Source organism: Martes martes (genome assembly GCF_963455335.1).
Source record: "Martes martes genome assembly, chromosome: 8".
Lineage (NCBI taxonomy): Eukaryota > Metazoa > Chordata > Mammalia > Carnivora > Mustelidae > Martes > Martes martes.
The window spans coordinates 84,967,357-84,987,456 of NC_137895.1; the positions used below are offsets into that span (position 1 = coordinate 84,967,357).

The following is a 20,100-nucleotide window of genomic DNA, read 5'->3' on the forward strand; positions in this document are numbered from 1 at the left end:
ATTACCCCTGAAGGGGCACTGGGGGAATTATATGGATAACTGCTTTCATTTCGGGGCCAAATGAAAACTGACACATACCTGTAGGAGGGTAAAGTCAGAGGCTTTCCAGTATGTAAAACTTAAAATCATCTCTAGACCCAAGTTTACTTTTCTTGTTCATTCATAAAATATGTCTGACTTACATTGTTGGAGCTGATAGTTGACTTAAGTTTAAGGCTATTTAGGAACAGGATATGGAATGGAACATGAAGCTAAAGTAGATAAATTATTTTGGACAGTTGTCATATAATGTGTAGGTGAAAATGCCAACAGGAGACACACTCAACTTGTCTTTTAAATGAAAACTTCTATTTTATTAAAAATCAAAACATACTCATCTAAAAGGAGAAAATGCATAAGAAATTTAAAATTTTAGAACTCATCAAGTCAGTGTAAGTTTATACTTAAGATGGAGATTTTTCCTAGATGATTCCTCATTCATCTTAGAAAAATTACTTCCTTTTATTTGAACTTCCTTTCTCCTCTCATATTAACCTTCTAGTAGTCTTACCTAAGGCTTTTAGATGCTTAAATCTAAAGTCCATTTAAGATGGTGGAAACTTAGGTATCATTTTATGAACCAAAGCATTTTCAAAAATGTCTAAAAAGCATAGAAATAAAGGAATGGGCTAATGTAATAATGTGTTACCAAAAAAATGTCCATACCACTCCATAGGTTTAAATTATTCTTCAGTGTTTGCATGTTTAGTACATGGTACCTTATTTCTACAAATACTTGGCCTGCATGGTTTTTGATGTTCTTTAATTTAAAATTTTAACTCTTTAACCATCTGTGAAAATAGTCACATATGAAAATTATAGTTTACCAAACATATTCAGTCATACATGATTTATTTATCTGGATTTCTATCCTGCAAAGTAGGAATTTTAAATTCAGCTTGCTGTTTATAAGGGATTTGAATCTTAGGTTAAGCAGTTTGTCTAACTTGACATCATAAGTTGCAGACTCAGTGTTCGGATCTCTGTATTCTGACTCCCAGTAACCTTTGATTATCATCCTATCTACCACTGATAGCCCACTTCTCACTAAAGCTTGGGAAGAATGCTAGAGACTTGATACTTGTCACATATATTATTTCCTTCTCAGCTTTTATAAAGACTATGTGACATAGGAAACTTAGGGACTAAGAAATTTTGTCATTATGGAATAGGGTTAGAATGAGGAAGACCAAGATTTTGACTGAGCCTATTAAAGCCTTTTTAAGTATTTTTTCAGTTCAATAAAATAAATCTATGAGAATATTCCATCCACATATTACTTTGCAATTCAGAAGTCCTAAATCACTCTTCTTAAGTCACAACTTGGAATGACTTGTGATTCACATATCTTTCAGTTCGGATCCTAGTTGTGGGGAAAGTATGAAGATTAAGGGAAAGGTAACTATGGAGTGGGGTTAATTAGAAAAGATTTCTAAAAGGAAATGAATCATTATCAAGCTTTGAATGACAGATAGGATTTTTTTTTTTAAGATTTTACTTATTTGAGAGAGAGCATGTGTTGGGGGAAGCAGAGGGAGAGGGAGAAGCAGACTCACCATTGAGCAGGCAGCCTGATGTGGGGTGGGGCTCAATCCTAGGACCCTGGGATCATGACCTGAGCTGAAGGCAGACGCTTAATTGACTGAGCCACCCAGGCACCCCCAGATAGGGTTTACATTGTCAGAAAGGATGGGACTAGAACACTGCATTTAGGAAGGCTGATCTAAGCAGAGGCACAGAAGGGACATGTAGGGACTCTCTATCGTGTAGCTACAGCTCAGGGGGCAGTAGTTGAAAGTAATAAGGGATGAAGTCAGAGACCAAGGTAAAATGAGAGCATTTGATGAAGGAATCTGAATTTTGTGTTTCTTTTTTTCTTTAAGCTTCCATGATTCCTTTTTTTTTTTTAAGATTTTATTTATTTTTTTGACGGATAGAGATCAGAAGTAGGCAGAGAGGCAGGCAGAGGGAGAGGGGGAAGCAGGCTCCCTGCTGAGCAAAGAGCCCAATGCGGGGCTTGATCCCAGGTCCCTGAGATCATGACCTGAGCCGGAGCAGAGGCTTAACCCACTGAGCCACCCAGGCGCCCCTTCCATGATTCTTTCTTAACGTTTACTGTATATCCCATCATTATTTTTTAAAAATAGAAGTAAAGGGGCGCCTGGGTGGCTCAGTGGGTTAAGCCGCTGCCTTCGGCTCAGGTCATGGTCTCAGGCTCCTGGGATAGAGCCCCGCATCAGGCTCCTTGCTCAGCGGGGAGCCTGATTCTCTCTCTGCCTCTGCCTGCCTCTCTGCCTGCTTGTGCTCTCTGTCTCTTTCTCTGTCAAATAAATAAATAAAATCTTTAAAAAAAAAAAAAAATAGAAGTAAAAGTCCTGTAACTCTACCAACTGTGTTCCCTTGTGTTGCCCATCTACACGCATACATAATCTTAATAATTGTAATCATCGTGAGCATAATTTTGTAACATATTCTTTTCACTTAAAGTTATCTTTGATTCACATCTCTATAACTGCCTATGCTATGCTAGTGTATATGCGTGTTCATTTAAGAATTTCGAACAATGAATCTGGAAAGAATAGGGATCTACCAAAGTTAATATGAAAGCATTTTGCTAAGGGAGATATTCTGCTGAAACCGAGGAATCAAGGTGAGTACAGGAATTAGAATAATAATTGCTGCTGCCATTTATTGAGCCATTATTGTATGTCAGAAGCTTTTATGCACATATCTCTAATCTGTATAATAATATCACTTGTAGTATTATGTGCATTTTATAGATGAGAAAGGATGGGCACAGAAAAAAATAATCTGCCTGAAGTCATACTTGGTATTAAGTGACACTTTTCTACTATACCCTGCTTCCTTATTCTGTGTCTTACCAGGTTTCTCTGTTTGCTTTTATTTTTCAGCCTTTGCCATCCTAGGCTATACCTGTCTCCCTTTAGACATTGCTATCATAATTTGAGAGAGAGGATTTAAAAAAAAAAAAAACGAAAAACAACCATACTGTTTCACATGAGGATTTAGTCAACTACTGGCTAGATGGCTTAACACCCTAACCATTCTTCCTTACCAACCAGAAACGTGAACAATAAACTAGTAGTCAGTAATCTAGTTTGCTACTGGTTCTTTTTTCCTAAATATATTGTAAAGTATCATCGAGTTATATGGTCTGTACTTATTACTTTAGAATTGAGATACTTTTTACCGCTGGAAAGGAGCAGGAAGAAAAGTTACCCATTGAGGGCCTGTTCCAGACAAACAGCTTATATTCACATCCTGACTTCTTTTTTTTTTTTTTTAAGATTTTATTTATTTATTTGACAGAGAGAGGGAGATCACAAGTAGGCAGAGAGGCAGGCAGAGAGAGTAGGGGGAAGCAGGCTCCCCGCTGAGCAGAGAGCCGATGTGGGGCTCGATCCCAGGACCCTGAGATCTTGACCTGAGCCGAAGGCAGAGGCTTTAACCCACTGAGCCACCCAGGCGCCCCACATCCTGACTTCTTAAAAGCCACTTCAGACTGTTGAAATATGAAATCTCATGTCTACATGCTTTGTAAAGGACTCCTGGCAAAGAGGAACCCACCAAATTTGATTTAGTAAGCTAGTTCTTTCAATTAATTTTAACGTCTTTCATTTAACCCAGTGGGATGACCTGGCTACCTAACTGGGGCTTTTTGTTTCATTCTGAGCTCACATGTGTAAGCTCACATGTGGTGCTTGGGAATATGGGGCTCTCCAAAACCTATGAAACATAATTAATTTTCTGCTAATAAAAACTACTGACAGTTCTCTCTGTTGACTGTTTTTATGAGAAGGAAGTGTCTTTGGAGAAATAAAGGTGTTTGCTTTGACTTTGCTTAGGTTTCTGCTTTGATTGGCTGGTGGAGTGAGAATAAACAAGTTCTAGGTTTTCAGCAAATGTAATCAAGTACAAATATTTTCTAACATTACGGAGTGGTTTAGAGTATTGTCCCTTAAAATGATTAGCTGTGGAATTGGCAGAGATGTGTTTCGTTATAACATTGTTTCCTAACATAACAACCATAAGCAAATGATATTTAACAATTTTTTTGGTACCAAGGAATATCAAAGGCAGTAGCTAGAATCAGTAATCACATGTTAAATATATTAACCAAAGGGCTTGCTTCAGATGATGGACATACAATATATGTGAGAGGTATGAATGGCAATACTACAGGAAAAACTATTCTGAGTAACTAAAGAAATTACATAAAAGCTTTAGAATAAATTAAGCAAATGGGAAGATAGTGAAAGTCTTGCTAAGGAGGGAAGGAGATACAGAACTTCAGACATTGACCAGTCTTTTCCCTTAGTGACAGTGACAAGTCATCTAAAACCATTTTTCATGATTGAAGAAAAGACATGGACGTTCTCTACACTGTTAGGAGGCTCGGGCTTAATAAGACCTACTGTCTTTCTAAACAAAGTTCCAGCCGTATTCAGCTGAGTTTCATTAGCAGTTTCAGAATCCAGTGTATCCGGTGCTTATTTTGGGGTGTTAACGTTCGTTCAAAAGAACCTTGAGAGAACAGTTGCAAACTCAGTGCCCTCCTGTATTGGCAGGAGCAAGGTAGCAGAAAGTCTGGCCTTCTGGATGAGCCTTTCAGCACTCTCTGAGAGGACTCATCGCTTGCAGTAAGGCCTCTAAACTGTTCCCTCAAACCACAGGGACTTTTGAATCTCTTGGCCACAGAGCTATCCAGGAACTACCGTGTAGCTTAGGAACAGATGAAAAACTTGAGGTTAAGTTTTCACATTGTTAGGAAGCTGTATTACAATTAATTATAGTTGTTAATTGTTTAAAAAAAAAAAAGCCTCTGCCATTTATCTTTATGCTTAACATACTTTCCACTTTTGAGCTCTTCCCACCTTCTCTGTTTGGTGATACACATATTTCCCCAACATTTTTCTTTTTTAAAGATTTTATTTGGGGCACCTGGGTGGCTCAGTGGGTTACGCCTCTGCCTTCAGCTCAGGTCATAATCCTAGGGTCCTGGGATCGAGTCCCGAATCGGGCTCTCTGTTCAGCAGGGAGCCTGCTTCCTCCTCTCTCTCTCTCTCTCTCTGCCTGCATCTCTGCCTACTTGTGATCTCTCTCTCTGTCAAATAAATAAATAAAAATCTAAAAAAAAAAAAAAGATTTTATTTATTTATTTGAAAGAGCACAATTGAGAAAGCACAAGCATGGGGGAGCCACAGAGGCAGAGAGAGAAGCAGGCTTCCCACAGAGCAGGGAGTCTACAGGGGCTCAATCCCAGGACCCTGGGATCATGACCTGAGTCGAAGGCAGCCACCTACCCGACTGAGCCACCCAGGCACCCCCTTCCCAACTTTTTATTATGAAAACTTTTAAAGATACAAAAAAGATGAAAGGATAGTACTGCGTGTGTGTGTGTGTGTGTGTGTGTTGTGTTTTGGTGAAAACTCTTGGAAGTTGCACGCATCATGACATGTCACCTCTAAATGCTTTAGCATAGGTGACCTAAACACATGGTCATTTTACACAACTGCAGTACATCATGTGATGTATTTTAACAAGAAAGGTGTTATTATGTTGTCTTGTGTCCGTCTCAGTCTGTGGTGATGCTATCAGCTGGGAGCGCCTGGGCAGGGGGAGCACTCACCTGGGTCCCACATTACTTGTGATGAGCCTGTGTTTGAGCTCATATTGTGACTGGATCAGCCCTGGTGGTTATGATCGCAAGACACACCTCAGCAACAGCCATCAGGGAAGTTTGAAAAAAACCAAGGTTTATCACTTACAACACACCCCAGGCCACAGAATAAGGGGTGCTTCAACAGGGCACAGATTGGCGTTGACAGTGGGCTGCCTAAGGTTTTGTGGGTTCACTCTTTCTTGGTGAACTGAAAACATCAGAGCAAGAATTAAAGGGTGGGGGGGTGCCTGGGTGGCTCAGTGGGTTAAAGCTGCTGCCTTCTGCTCAGGTCATGATCCCAGCGTCCTGGGATGGAGCCCCGCATCACATCCGGCTCTCTGCTCAGCGGGGAGCCTGCTTCCTCCCTTCTCTCTCTCCCTGCCTCTCTGCCTACTTGTGATCTGTCTGTCAAGTAAATAAATAAAAATCTTAAAAAAAAAAAAAAGAATTAAAGGGTGGGAAGGGAAAAGTAGGGCCCCTCAAGTTCTGTGGGTCACTCAGGGCTTTCTAAAAGAGAGACTTCCTGTGTGGGGCAGCCTGGCCGTGGTATGTAGCCGGCAGTCTTGTTTATTTGAGATGTCTTTGCAATGGAGTCTCAAAAGCTTAAGTTCAGACACTTACGTTACAATCAGAAAAGCTAACTGTCGGGTATTTATATTTTCACATTTGTTCATTTTTATATTTTAAAGACTTGTGAAAAATTTAAGGAAACTTAGAATTTGTATCAGGCTTTTTTCTGAGACAGGGTCCCAGCAGCCTCAATGAATGAGTAGATTCCTCTGTCTGATTCTTGTCTGCTGTCGCAGGACCTCTCAGTACATGCGATCAGTAGATGGCGAGACACTACAAATGACAAACACGGAATAGCAGTGCCCACTGCTTTTCAGTGAGGGGGGCTTCTGGCATGAAAAAGTTAAACTTTTTTTTAATGGTGAGGTTGGATGTCTATCCATGCAACTGCCTCTGAATTTCTTACAATCACCAGTGAGTCAGTTGGAAAACAGTTTATTTAAATGGATACTCATCATTCCTGCAAGGGAAAAAAAAGAAAGCCCACACGATGTACTTCCTAGCTCCTACTGCCACAGAAATTCTGACTGTGACGGTGCAGAACTTTTTTCCTGCTAAACGTATCACATGACATTCTGCTTTTTCATAATAAAGATTGTAAGCTGCAAAAAGCTTACTTGTTTGCTGAAGTCTTTTAATAAATATTTTACAAGCTTTGCCAGAGACAGATTTGTCATCTGGTGGACACAGTGTCTGCATCTTAAGGTGATTCAGCAACAGAAAAGAGGTGGTGTCAAAATTGAGGCCTGGCAGCTCCTGTCTGTGGTGCTTTTGTTTCGCTTTTAGGTATTCCCAATGCTGCTAGGGCTCTTGGAGCAAGACACTGCCGAGGTGTGGGAAATGCTTTCTTAGCAGAGTACTGTTGCCCTACAATGGTTGCTTCTTCTCTCCAGTCTGGGGCTTTTGGATTAATATGCCAACCAAATTTGTTTCATTACAAGTCTGTTTATTAACATCATGCGTAATGGTGATCAGACCTACGTTCTCTGGCACTTCACTATAAAGGATTTTGCTCCTTGAGGGGATGATGGCACCTTGTCCTTTTTTGGATTCCTCACACTGTAGTCTCCGTATTAACTACTTTGTGCTAACATTACTACATACTGAATTAAATTGAATCAGTATTCATATATATATATGTATATGTTTATATGTGTGTGTGTGTTTATGTATGTATGTGATTAGTTTCACAATCAGAAGAGTACAACTTTTATTAACCCTATAGATGTAGTCCTATTCAAAAGGGGAAATAAGAATGAATAGCAAATTTAAAGAGAGTTGGAAAATGTCATGTCTACAAAGGTATTAAAATTTTAGATTTTTTTTTCACCACTGATAAACCGATATGGTAAGGGAAATTACTTGGTATCAGGAGGTTGAAGACTAGGGCAGACTTGTTGCCTCTCTGTACGTTGAAGGTGGTGGGCTCTTTTATAAGGACACAGGAAGCTTTATGTGCCTGCAAACCATTTATATTTGCAATGGAGAAGATACAAATTACCCATTTAATATTCTTTTTTTGTAAAAAGCCTACCAGAAACCTTCAATTTCCTCTCTTCTGGATTACTCTTAAATGTTTACCTGATGCCAGCAAAATGTATATATGTTCTTTTAATTACTTTGTCTTTTGACGACTAAAGCGCCAAAAACAAAACAAATGAGCAGAGGGAAAAAATAGAGCAAGAGAGAGGCAAACCAAGAAACAGACTGTTAACTATAGAGGACAAACTGATGGTTACCAGAGGGCGGGGGGAGAGGGGAGCTCAGTAGGTGATGGGGATGAAGGAGTATACTTGGGATGAGCGCAGGCCGATGTATGGAAGTGTTGAATCACTATATTGTACACCTGCAATTAATATTACACTGTATGGGGGCGCCTGGGTAGCTCAGTGGGTTAAAGCCTCTGCCTTCGGCTCAGGTCATGATCTCAGGGTCCTGGAATCGAGCCCCACGTTGGGCTCTCTGCTCAGCAGGGAGCCTGCTTCCCCCTCCCCGTCTGCCTGCCTCTCTGCCTACCTCTCTGCCTACTTGTGAACTCTCTCTGTCAAATAAATAAATAAAATCTTTTAAAAAAAAAGAAATTGAGTTTAAAAAAATATTACACTGTATGTTAACTCACAATTTAAATAAAAACTTTAAAAAAAATAGACTAAAGTGCCAGTGACTTGATGTAACTGTGGTAAAATGTTGGAATATGCAGATCCTTATTGTGAATAAATTTACCATGCCCTCTAAGGGGTATTGCCTTGTAAAATGTATTAGAAGCAAAGCTGTCCAATTTTATAGACCAAAATAAGAAAGATTTGAGCATGAATGTGGAAATAAGGAACTTCCTTCCATAAGGACTTCTGCTTTAGCACAAATTTAGTGGGAATTGTTCTGTAGCTTGCTACTGCCACCTACTGGTTCTCCATTCTTGGCCTTCACCTCCTCGTTTACTGTAATCCATAGAAATAAAAGGAAATTAGGTTTATTTATTGGAATCCTTAAAATATTTTTTGCTGAGGGCGAGACAGAATTTTTATGCGGTCCACACAGGGTTTACTTTGTCGTATGCTTTTAGTGAACAAAGTCTTAAGTCTCTCTCCACTGTTAACAGTGTGCTACTTCTGTTTGAGTTTCTAACCAACATTTTTTCCCTTTGTCATCTTTTCCTAGTTTAATGGATCGAGAAGTGGCATTGCTTGCTGAAATGGACAAAGTGAAAGCCGAAGCAAGTAAGACTGATCTGTAGTTAAAGCTGTTACCAGTTAGTAGGCATCTGCCTTTCACCTCTTTTAACAAAAGCTTGATCTAATTGCCGCTAGAAGAGTTTATGTATGTATTTAAACTATCTCGAGCACTTGTACTGCCCTGTCATGTGAATCCTTTCAGGTGAAACAACTTTACAAGAAACTGTTTTTTAATATTTTTGCATGTCAGCATTTTGAATGTAAACCGCAGTGTCTGAGGGACTGCTTCATGGTTTCTGCCACCACAGCCTCAGTTCGGAAAATAAAAGTATCCTTGCAGGTGCCTGGGCTTTGTTTTATTTTGTTTTTAGCTTCCAGTGATTATGGGGTTTTTTCCTACTTGGCAAAAAATGTTTGGCCTCATCAGAGGTGACCTCACTAGGTTCCCTACACATTAGTGTAACCATTATTGTGGTTACCAATCTCTGAAATTTGTTTTCTCAGTTTTTGAATAGTCTTCACTCAGCGTCTGTGGTCACTAGGTCGGGGAATTCAATGAAAGGACGTTGTAGGATACCGTGACTAGGGTTCCTTGAAAGCCTACTGAAAGATTCTGGAAGAGTAGAGTCTATCTTGGGTAATTTGTGGGGGGTTTTGTAGCAAAGAACCAGATGATCTGGGGTTTTTTTGTCATTTCTGAAAGGTTAGGTAAAAGATACACTGTATACGCTGTATGGAGAGAAGGGAATGTCAATTGCAGCTTCTACGATGGCATTGATTCCAGGCTTTTCAGCAGCGGGTTTTATCTTCATGTGTTGAATGCTAGATTTGTAATTAGCAGGGTTGTTTCTTTTAACCTGCTCTCAAACTGGTAAGAATGGAAATAGGTTGAGATGATGACTCACAATTATACCATTTGTGTTTATGATCATGGGCCAGGGGAGGCATGGAGCTGAGTTCCATTTTGACCTGAAATGTTGAACAGGTACTCTCCACTGTTTTTCGGAAGTGAGATTTCATTTAAATTGAATGGTATATCCTGAAATGTCTAAATGTGACAATTTCGGTCCATTCATGTACCTATGTGTTCTATTTTGAAGATGAAGTTTCAGAGTAAAACTAGTGAGAGGACATAGTCCTTACTTTTGAGAAGGTACTTTTTAAAAACAGAACTTTTATAGAAAATTCCAAACATATTTCAAATAGAGAGGCTAATTAACTGCCATCATCCAGTTTCAACTAATTATCATCAATTCTCTCTCTCTTTTTTTTTTAAGATTTTATTTATTTATTTGAAGAGACACAGCAAGAAAGGGAACACAAGCAGGGGGAGCAGCAGAGGGAGAGGGAGAAGCAGGCTCCCCACTAAGAGGGGAGCCCGATGCGGGGCTTGATTCCAGGACCCCGGGATCATGACCCGAGCCAAAGGCAGCCACCCAACCCATTGAGCCACACAGGTGCCCCAATTATCATCAATTCTTGACCAATCTTATCAAATTAAGAACTACAGAGTTTTACTTCATCGTTGTACATCTGTATCTCCTTTCTCTTATGCTGAAAATCCTGGTTCTCAGTGTCACTAAATGTAATTATTTACTGATACTATCAAGAAGGTGCTTCATTTTCTTTTTTACACATAATCGTTTTATTAATTTGCATGTTCACAGTACTTCACAGTTTAGAGATTTTCTGTCATTCATCTGTGATCTTCACATTAACCTTATGAGGTGATTCGGTTTTCCTATTTTTGTTTTCATTTGGTAAATGAAGAAACTAGTCCTTTGGAAAAACTGACTGGTCCTGAGTTATGTAACTGCGTCCTCTGATATGTGTGGAGATCTTGACTTGACACATTTCCTTCATGTTGAGATCTGTGCTTTTGTCCTAGAATCCTAGAATGCCGGGAGCTGAGAAGCAAGTGAATCTGGAAGACAGGTTTTATCTTGGAAGCCAGATCAAGTAGATCGTTTGTAACTGTTGGGCCTTGGTGTCAAGAAACTTTTATAGACACATTCCTCACTTCCTGGGAAAGTGTGTTCTTACAGGTTCACCTGTAGGTAGGTGGGTAGGGGCGCCCCATGGGTGGCATACAGCGGCAGTTAGGCTCAGTAAAATTGCTCAAGACATTCAGCTCTCTGGAATACCTGGTGTAGCTCTTGGAAAATTCTGTTTACTTTCTAACATAAATCTGACTAATTTCTAAGTAGGTTGCAGGATTCTATGTTTAACAGTTAGGAACTGAGTTTGATGGCACGCAACAGAGTGGCCTAAATAAATGTGAATTTATTTTTCTCTCATGAAATGAAAGGTCCGGAGGTAAGGGATCAGGGCTGGCAGGACATTTTCAAAATGACACGAGGGACCGAGGCTTCTTTGTCATTGTACCCAGCCATCTTTCGAGATACCTCCTAAGGCTCCAGCTGAGGAGAGGCCAAATGTTACCTGCTGGCTAAGACTCCTTCAAAGAGCTGTCCTGTAAACCCCGCCCTGTGACTTCCGCTTAGAGCTCAGTGACCAAACCATGTGATAGCATAACCGAGTCATGGGATAACATGACTATCTTACCTGTAGCAAAGCCAAGAAAGGTAGATTTTTACTTAAGCAGATTGGTACCCAAAACACCAGACTTCTGTAGGAAGAAGAGGAGAATGGATATGCAGTGGCTAACAGTCTTTGCTACAGTCCACCCCTCAGCTACCTGACATCCTTCTTTTTTAAAAAATGGGGACACCCTCCCCTCATCCTCAATGGCAACACGTCCAAAGACTCATCTAGTTCGTATATTCAGCTGAAAGTCCAGGACTGCTGGGTAATTTCACATCTTTCAGCTGGTCTGGATATGGCATGTTGTGGTCTGGGGTCCCATAAGTTAGAAGTTAAATGCCCCCTCCTCCAATGTTATACAGATAGAGAAAGAAGAGGATAATTATAGTAGAGCCCCTGCCCTTCTCATAGGGAAAGTTCCTTGGTTCATATGGCAGCGCCTAGTTCTGCTTCCTTGGAGGGTTTCTTTGGCTCATGTCCTCTGTAGCCTCTGGTTCTCTACTCTGAGAGATTTTCCCCCATGTTGTCTCTCGTCTTCCATGGCCATATCTGAGTTCTGTATCCGGGATCATGCCGAAGAATATACTTCTTATGAGGCTGTAGACAATCTAAATATCCACCATCAGGGGACTTGGTGAATAATGATAGTGTAGGGACGCCTGGGTGGCTCAGTGGGTTAAAGCCTCTGCCTTCGGCTCGGGTCATGATCCCAGGGTCCTGGGATTGAGCCCCGCATCGGGCTCTCTACTCAGCAGGGAGCCTGCTTCCTCCTCTCTCTGCCTACTTGTGATCTCTGTCTGTCAAATACATAAATAAAATCTTTAAAAAAAAAAATAATGATAGTGTAGCCACAGAGGAGACTGCAGTGTGGCTGGTAACCAGGGATGGAGATCCAGTGTATTAATAGCGAATGAACTTTGAGATACGTTAAGTAAAAATAGCTAAGGTAGAGAAGAGGGTCATGTGTATGTGTACTCCCATTCGTGAAGAGGGGAGAAAGGGACAGAGATTTGCTGTGTGTGCACAGAATACCTTTGGAAAGATGCCAAGAGATTGTTAACTCTGCTTTCTATTGGGAAGGGAACTACAAAGTCAGAAGTAGGAAGGACCCTTTTTCTTTTCATCTTACACCCATTTATTCTAGTGAAGTTTTTTACCCTGGGTACATATTTCTGTTTTAATTCATATGTTTCTTGATAAAAAGAGTATTTTTTCAACTGGGAAGAAGAGAAAGAGAAATGACAAATGATTTATGAGTCTTTATGATTCATAAAAAGTGTTTACCATTTAACTGCCTTCAGAGTCCCTCAAGAAGGTGGGAACTGGACCTTTGGTATTTTCATTTTCTGGATGGGTGGGCAGCTAAGCCTTTGGCTGTCCAAATACATACTGCAAGGCCCATATTTCCAATTCTTCTTTATCCTATTTAGCAGAACATAAGAGTCCTACTCTCTTTTTCTCCACAGTGGAAATTTTGCTCAGCCGACAAAAGAAAGCTGAACTTCTAAAGAAGATGACTGATGTGGCTGTTCGAATGTCAGAGGAGCAATTGGTTGAGCTCAGAGCTGATATCAAGGTAAAACTTCCTTCTCTTTTCTGCCTTTCTTCTTACCCTCAGGGACTGAAGCAGCAGATCTCCATAATTCATGGCCATATCTAATCTATTGAACTCAAGATCTTCCCTTCTCAAACCTGGCCCTCTTCCATGTTCCCTTTCTCTGCAAGCGGTTCTGTCATCTATCTAGATGTCCAAGCTGAAAACCTTAGGACATTTCTCCTTTCCCACATTAAATCTATCAACAGACGCTGTCCATTTGCCCTCCTACTAAATCTCAGCTCTGACCTTTTCTCCTCATCTCCACCACCACCGTCATGGTCAAGCCACTGTTATCTCTCATTTGGACTTCTGTCATGGCCTCTTAACTGATTCCACCCCTCCACTTTGCCACTGCCCCCCACCTTCCCAGCCCTCCTGCACCATAGTAACCTGCTTCAAACCTTCCATTGCTTTTAGGATAGAGACTGTAATCCTTAACATGGCCAGTGGGCTCTGCAGGGTCTGGCTCTGCCACCATCTCATTCACACCACACCCTGCCTTGTTCTCTATACTCTGGCCATCTTAGCTTCTCCTTCCCACAAACATACTCTGTTTCCTTCTGCTAGAGGACTACTGTATGTGCTTTTCGACCTGTACAAAACACACCCCCTACCCACTCCCAGCACACAGATAACTCATGACCCACTCATGCTTCCTGACTTCCCTGTCATTTCCCTCTTTTGTGTCATCCTAGCGTAGTTACCATTTAGCGTTCATTTGACTGATCTGTCTCCCCACCCAAATGGCAAACTTTACAATGGCAGGAACTGGCGCGTCTCTAGTGCCTAGCATAGTGCCTTGGCACATAGTAGGTATTTAGTAAATATTTAAATGGTTGGTTAATTCTGATTTTATAAGAGCAAAGTGAGCAGTTTGAGATGTTGCTTTTATTGTAATCTGTTTAGAACAATGACCTAGGTTCAGCAATCATACATTTTAAATTCTTAAACAAAGAACAGTGTTTCTGAGACTAAGGGTAGAAACCTGCAAGAGGTTGAGGTGTTCGTGGGGAGTCGTAGACACTGGCATTCTAAATGATTGCTCATAACCTGTGAGCTGTGGGAACAAGGGGAATCGGCTATCCCTCCTGAGCCCGTCACCTCTGCTCAGAACCCATGAGATTTCCCGCCATCTTTACAAGGAGGACTTGCTGCAGAGGCTGTTTCACAGTCTTTGTAAAGTAAAAACAGGTGGAAGATCCTCTAAGTCCTTCCAGGTATCCTTGTCACCATCCTGACCCAGTCTTTCACTCCTTCCCCCTTAGACTCTGTTGGGGTAAAATAGCAAAACGACACCCAGATGAAATTACCGTTTCTGATTAACTAGAACTATATTACTAAAAATTATAAAAAGTCATCTTCACATTGATGCCAGTCAGTCTCATTCAACTATCTGGGAGAAGCCGGAAACCCCTTTGGAATTAGATGAGAGTTCTGGCTCTCACAGGCTTCATCTGTTCTCCTTCCCACGTGGTTAAAAAGATGCTAGAAATATTTCTGCAGGCTGACTAAGGATCTGTTTCTCTCCACGTTTTCAGTGTACCGAAGTGGGTGCTGTGCAATTTAAATGCCTTATTTCCAGATCATTTTATTTCCGTCATTCCTGTTATGTCTCTGGCTCAACAAACCCTAGAATTTGTTTCAGAAATTACTCTCCAACTGATATTCCATGTCTGAAGGCTTTATGTCAGAGGTTCATGGTGTTTTCTAAGCCACAGTGTACTCTGAAGCCTGAGGACTTCAAGGCTCAGAGGGAATTTTGATGTCTTCTTTCCCATCTATTGCTTCTAGATCCATCCCAAGGATTCTGATGCATTTGGTTATAGCTCTTGACTATCCAAAATTGAATTAGACCACCTGCTAGAGGGCTGCTCTGAGGAATTCAGTTCTTGTAAATTATATCTAGGCCCTTAACTTGTCTTTTTGTCTTCCTTTTCATCTGGGGGTGGGGGGGAGGATCCCAGGCTACTTTGGAGATTATTTACTGAAGGGTAACCCCAGAAGCGCTTTACTCCTGACGTGTTTCTAGTCGCACAGTCTCTGGTTAGTTTTGGTCCAAGGGCTTGGTTACTTCTCAGCTTCGACTGCTTTAAAGGATTAAATTACTTGCAGCACAAACCCTTCTCATTTGCAGGGTTGTCTTTTTACCTGAGTGATTTTCCGTCTCAGGAAGTGGTCCCTATTTTGAGGACTATAACAAATCCTACTTCATAAAGGGCTGAAGTGGGTTTCCTAAGGAAGTTCCTATTACAGAACACCAAGCCATCTATTTACACGGGATCCCTGTTGTAACTTAGGAGCATTTCTGCTGTCTCCACCTCTGTATAAAATGGAACAGTGTGGAGAGTAGCCAGCAGTGGAAAGATGGCCCTCTCCACTATGAACTTTTTCTTCTAGCTCTACAATTTATCTCTCTTGATTATACCTAATGGGTTTTGGCCATCCCAGAGCATTTCATAAAGAACAGATTTCTCTTTGGGCCTTAAGAAAGTGACTGGATTTCATCAGTCACCCAGCATAGGTAACATGATGGCCATTTTGCAAAAATTTGAAGCAGTAAAAAGAAGGCAGCAGGAAATAATTCTGTTTCATCTCTGTATGGCAAGCTGCGGTTTCCGCTTGTCTCACCTGGAAGCTTTCCTTTGTCCTTTCTCCAGCACTTTGTCAGTGAGCGCAAATACGATGAGGATTTGGGACGAGTAGCCCGGTTCACCTGTGATGTAGAGACCCTAAAGAAGGACATTGAGTCATTTGGACAAGGTAAGATGGTACGGGATTCTGGGCGCTGGCTATGCTGATGGGGAGACCCTACTCATAGAGACTAAAGTTGTGGCTTCTCCACTGATTTGTCTTTAGTGCCTCTTATGTTTTTGTTTGCTTGTTTTTGGGAAAAGTAATTCTGAAATCACCAGATGCAGAGTCTTTGACTCAGAAGATGGGTTTTCCAGCTCCCTAAATTTGCAGTGTTTTGGGGCTCTGGAGTCAGACCAAATTTGAATCATTGCCTTTACATTAACCTCTAAGGCATCATTTCACTCCTCTCACAAATGGAGATAATAGTGCTTAAATAATGGCTGTAAGGGGACAGGGAGCCCTCCCCTAACTTGAGAACTTATAGGGACACATCAGTCAAACACTGAACTCAGCTCCTTTGTTCTTTCTGTGTCAGTATAAAGTGAAAGGTTGAACCTAGAGCTGTGATTGTGAACTCAGCATCAATCCGGGCTTAAAACCAAGACAAAAAAATGTAAGAGGTAGTTTTAAGTCATTGAATTCTGACAAAATTTGAAGTGAAAATGTTCATATATCTCAGATACATTGGTATTTTGAATTTGGGGTTATTTTTGTAGAAAGAACCTTGGGAAGATACATTTTTGTTATAAAGACTAGTTCTGTTCATGTTTAATCTTGATTATATCTTGCGTCATACAAATTTTTTTAAAAAAGGATTTAGCTTTCTATTTACCTTTTTTCTTTCTTTGTGAAGTCAGTACTTGAGAATGTTCCTGCATAGGAAACTGAACATATGGCCCATACTATTGTTCCTAGGCTTAGTCAGCTGCTGGAGCCGTAGCCAGGAGTTTAGTAGGAAACGCTGAGAAGTCATTAGTTGGTGGGGGAACGATTACTCCGCTCTTACACTGTTCTCCTGTCTCTGCGAGTTCCTTTACAAAGCAGTGGGGATTCACTAACTGGAATTTAAATAAAAACTTGGAAAAAAGAAAAAAAACAACCCAAAGCAATGGGGATTTGGAAGGAGTGGAAGAAGAGAGCAGAAGGGACATTTTGCTTCCTGTTACAGATTTTATAAGCTTACCTTTACAACCGCTCAGGTAGACAGTTCTTTATCTTAAGTTGCTTATTGTGAAACAGTGAAATAGGGAAAGCCTTACCCATCATGCTCTTCCGTCATATGATGACATACTTCTCATGTTTTCGTTCAGTGTCCCACCCAAAGAACAGCTATTCAACCAGATCCCGGTGTAGCTCAGTGACATCTGTATCCTTGAGTGGCCCATGTGATGCCTCTGCTGCTTCCTCTTCCACCTGTGCCTCTGCTTCCAGCCTTACAAGCGCTAACAAGAAAAACTCGGCACCAGGAGAGACTCCCGCAGCCCCAGTCAGCTCCGGCGGCCGGCCCTACCAGCCTCATCGAGAGGTAACCCAGCAGCCCCGCGGAGCCAGTGACGGAGAAAACTTACCGGATTGCCGCTGTTCGAATGCTGACAGCTCAGTCCATTACCTTCCTCTTTTGATGCCCATTCCACACCTATTTTGAATCCCTCCAGCCCCATTTAGTTCCAGAGAAAGCATTTGGTACGTCTGTTCCAAACCACCAGCTAGCTTAGATCTCCTGTTGCCAAGACGGCTGACTTTCTGAAGTTGGCATCCGTCCTAGCTTTTGTAGGTAGGATTGCCTGGTAATTAGTCACCTGGGAGCCGTGCCCCCATCTCGAGGTGGAGGCACAGCGTAGTGGCAGGCTCAGCAGAGGGCGCCTGCAGCAGCTTTCTAGAAGCCCCCGTGTGGAGTAGCTCCGGGAGACGGCATGAACCTAGTGGCATGGGGGGCCAGCACCAGGAAGTTGAAGCATGATCTGTAGTTTCTTTTCCTGGTTTGAAGAATGTATACCAGAGCCATCCAAGACAGTGCTGTGCAGAACTGGGATTATGTTGGAAGCGGAGGACGAAAATAAAACCCCGTGCTGCAAGCCTTCTGGGTTGTAACGTGAAAGATGGCCTGAATGTCACAGCGGCGGGATTTAATCTATGGCTGATGATACATAGCAAAGCAGATTACAATGATGTTTATTTTATTTTTCCAGATGTTCGTTATCTTTACAAATGGCTTGTGATCCACAGAGTTTAGCCATGTGATAAGATGCTTGCCCAGTTGAGGGTTGGAACAGCCCAGAGAATGTTCTTTCTTCCTTCTTAGCTTTCTTCTTGTGCCTAGCTAAAGAAAAGTGAACTCCTCTCCAGTGGAGAGCCTAGGGGTGGAAGGTGGGGCAGAAGTAGTGAAGGACTTCTTAATTCTGGGGTAGGCACTAGGTCGGATCGGCTGACACAATTCTGGGAGTCTTGAGAGATAACGGAGTCCCGAGCGTGGGATACCACAATTTAGGCTTTCAGAATATTCCTGTAAGCTGAACTGGAACAGGGTGCCATAATGCCACAGTGCTTTGAACATTGTATTCTTTTATCCTCAGGTATTGCCGGGAAACAGACGAGGAGGACAAGGCCACAGGCCACAAGGCCAAAAGTCCAATGATGCCATGAACCAAGGGCGACATGACAGTGTGGGTCGTTACAGAAATAGTTCCTGGTATTCATCTGGTTCCAGGTACCAGAGCGCTACATCCCAGGCATCAGGAAACGTTAGTGAACGGGGCCAGGCCCCCTCTGCAGGGACCAATGGAACTGGAGCCAGCATGGAGCCCAGCCTACCGAAGCCCTCATTCAAGAAGGGGCTCCCCCAGCGCAAACCTAGGACCTCTCAGCTTGGGGCTGTGAACTCTTGAGGGCAGTTCCGGTTGGCCTCTCTCCTCTATCCCACACAATTCAACTTGGTAACTGGACTTGTTAGGAAACTTATAGTTAGATGTAATAACAAAAAGAAGTTTACGCATATCACTTTTTATGCCATTCTAAATATTTTTGGTTTTTTCTCTCCTCGTTTTCCCTTTACTATTTTTGAAGGGGAAGCTGTTTTTTTCCCTTGACCTTTCCCAATGATATGGATTGATTCTGATTGGTCATTTCCACCCGGACTCACAGGCCACTGATGCCCAGGTTTCCCCAGGGTCAGCAGTGCCCTTCCTGGTGCACCAGACCTTTCAGTCGCCCAAGAGGCTTTCCTCTGTACCTCCCTCCTGTTCAGGCTCTCAGGAGGAGGAGGTGGGTCAGAACTAGTCCGGCTGCTTCTCCAGGCTCAGCAGAAGCTGCACATTGCTATCAGGTGCCCCCTACACGACAGTATAACCAGGAAAGGCAGGGAGGGAATTGTGTCCAGCACTGAATTAGCCAGAGAAGGGGATACTGAATTGGTGAAAAGGAAGGAACACTAGAAAACGTTTGAGAATCTGCCTGTGCTCCCAGAGCATGCCTGAGATAGGCCCCCAGATCAGGGTTTCAGTCTCCCACTTGGCATCGTAGCTTAACCTGCGGTCGCTTCAGAATGCCCAGAGCCTTGTTTTCCTATCTCTTTAGACTGCAGACCAGTCTAGGGAAGCCTACAGGAGAGTAGTGTTTAATTAAAGGAAAAAAAAACTATTTCCTTGTTTCAATGTTTGAAGACTTTTGTTGTTATTGTTCTCCCTTTTTTCCCCGAATCCTCTTCTGATCCTCAACCACATTTATAGCAATATAATTAATGTTGATCTGAGGTGTTACCCATCAAAAAATTGCCGCGGTCTTTATAGATGAATAAATAAAAACAACTGCGTGAATGTTCCCACCTTTGTTTCATGGCAGCAAATGGCCTTCATTTCATTTTCCGGTTTTCTTTGGGCCTCATGGGGTGGGAGTTAGGCAGCTTGTTGAGGGCTTAAATGAGGGTAGCTGATTCCTAAGTCATCTGTCCACCAAGCGGCACCCAGTGAAAACAGGAAGGCCAGCATGAGCAAATGCAGCTGTTCCTCATGGGAACGGATTCGTAGTACAGGGAGCGGTGACTTTCCAAAGGGAGCTCACCAGTTGAGAAAAACCACAGCTGCCAGCAGCTCTCCCGGGCAAGCCCTCCCCTCCGCTGCCTGTCCCTTGACAGGCATGGTGAATGTGACAGTGTAATTGAGCACCTGCGTGTAGCAGGTGGCTCAGGGGCCAGACCCCTCCACCCTACACCGCCCCCAGCATCTGTGATCGAATGACAGCAGAGCTTTCTCCTCCGGAGTCTGCAGTCTGGACCGTGAGCGGCAGTGGTGCAGAACTTAGCCGCCTTGGGGCTTCCCTTGGCTCTTCGGCTGCAGCTCGGCTGCCGGGGTTCAGGTTGGATGAAC

At 42.3% G+C, this 20,100-nt stretch overlaps 1 protein-coding gene across 1 annotated transcript in view; it reads left to right on the forward strand.

Annotated features, from left to right (window-relative positions):
• SPATS2 (spermatogenesis associated serine rich 2) overlaps positions 1-19,574 on the forward strand; it is a 143,958-nt gene extending 124,384 nt beyond the window's left edge. Inside the window, exons 9-13 of the mRNA XM_080811051.1 lie at positions 8,951-9,009; positions 12,975-13,084; positions 15,763-15,865; positions 17,050-17,264; positions 18,313-19,574. Coding sequence (XP_080667177.1) covers positions 8,951-9,009; positions 12,975-13,084; positions 15,763-15,865; positions 17,050-17,264; positions 18,313-18,624 — 799 coding nt within the window. The 3' untranslated portion in view covers positions 18,625-19,574. The remainder of the gene's footprint in view (positions 1-8,950; positions 9,010-12,974; positions 13,085-15,762; positions 15,866-17,049; positions 17,265-18,312) is intronic.
• Positions 19,575-20,100: the final 526 nt, after the last annotated feature.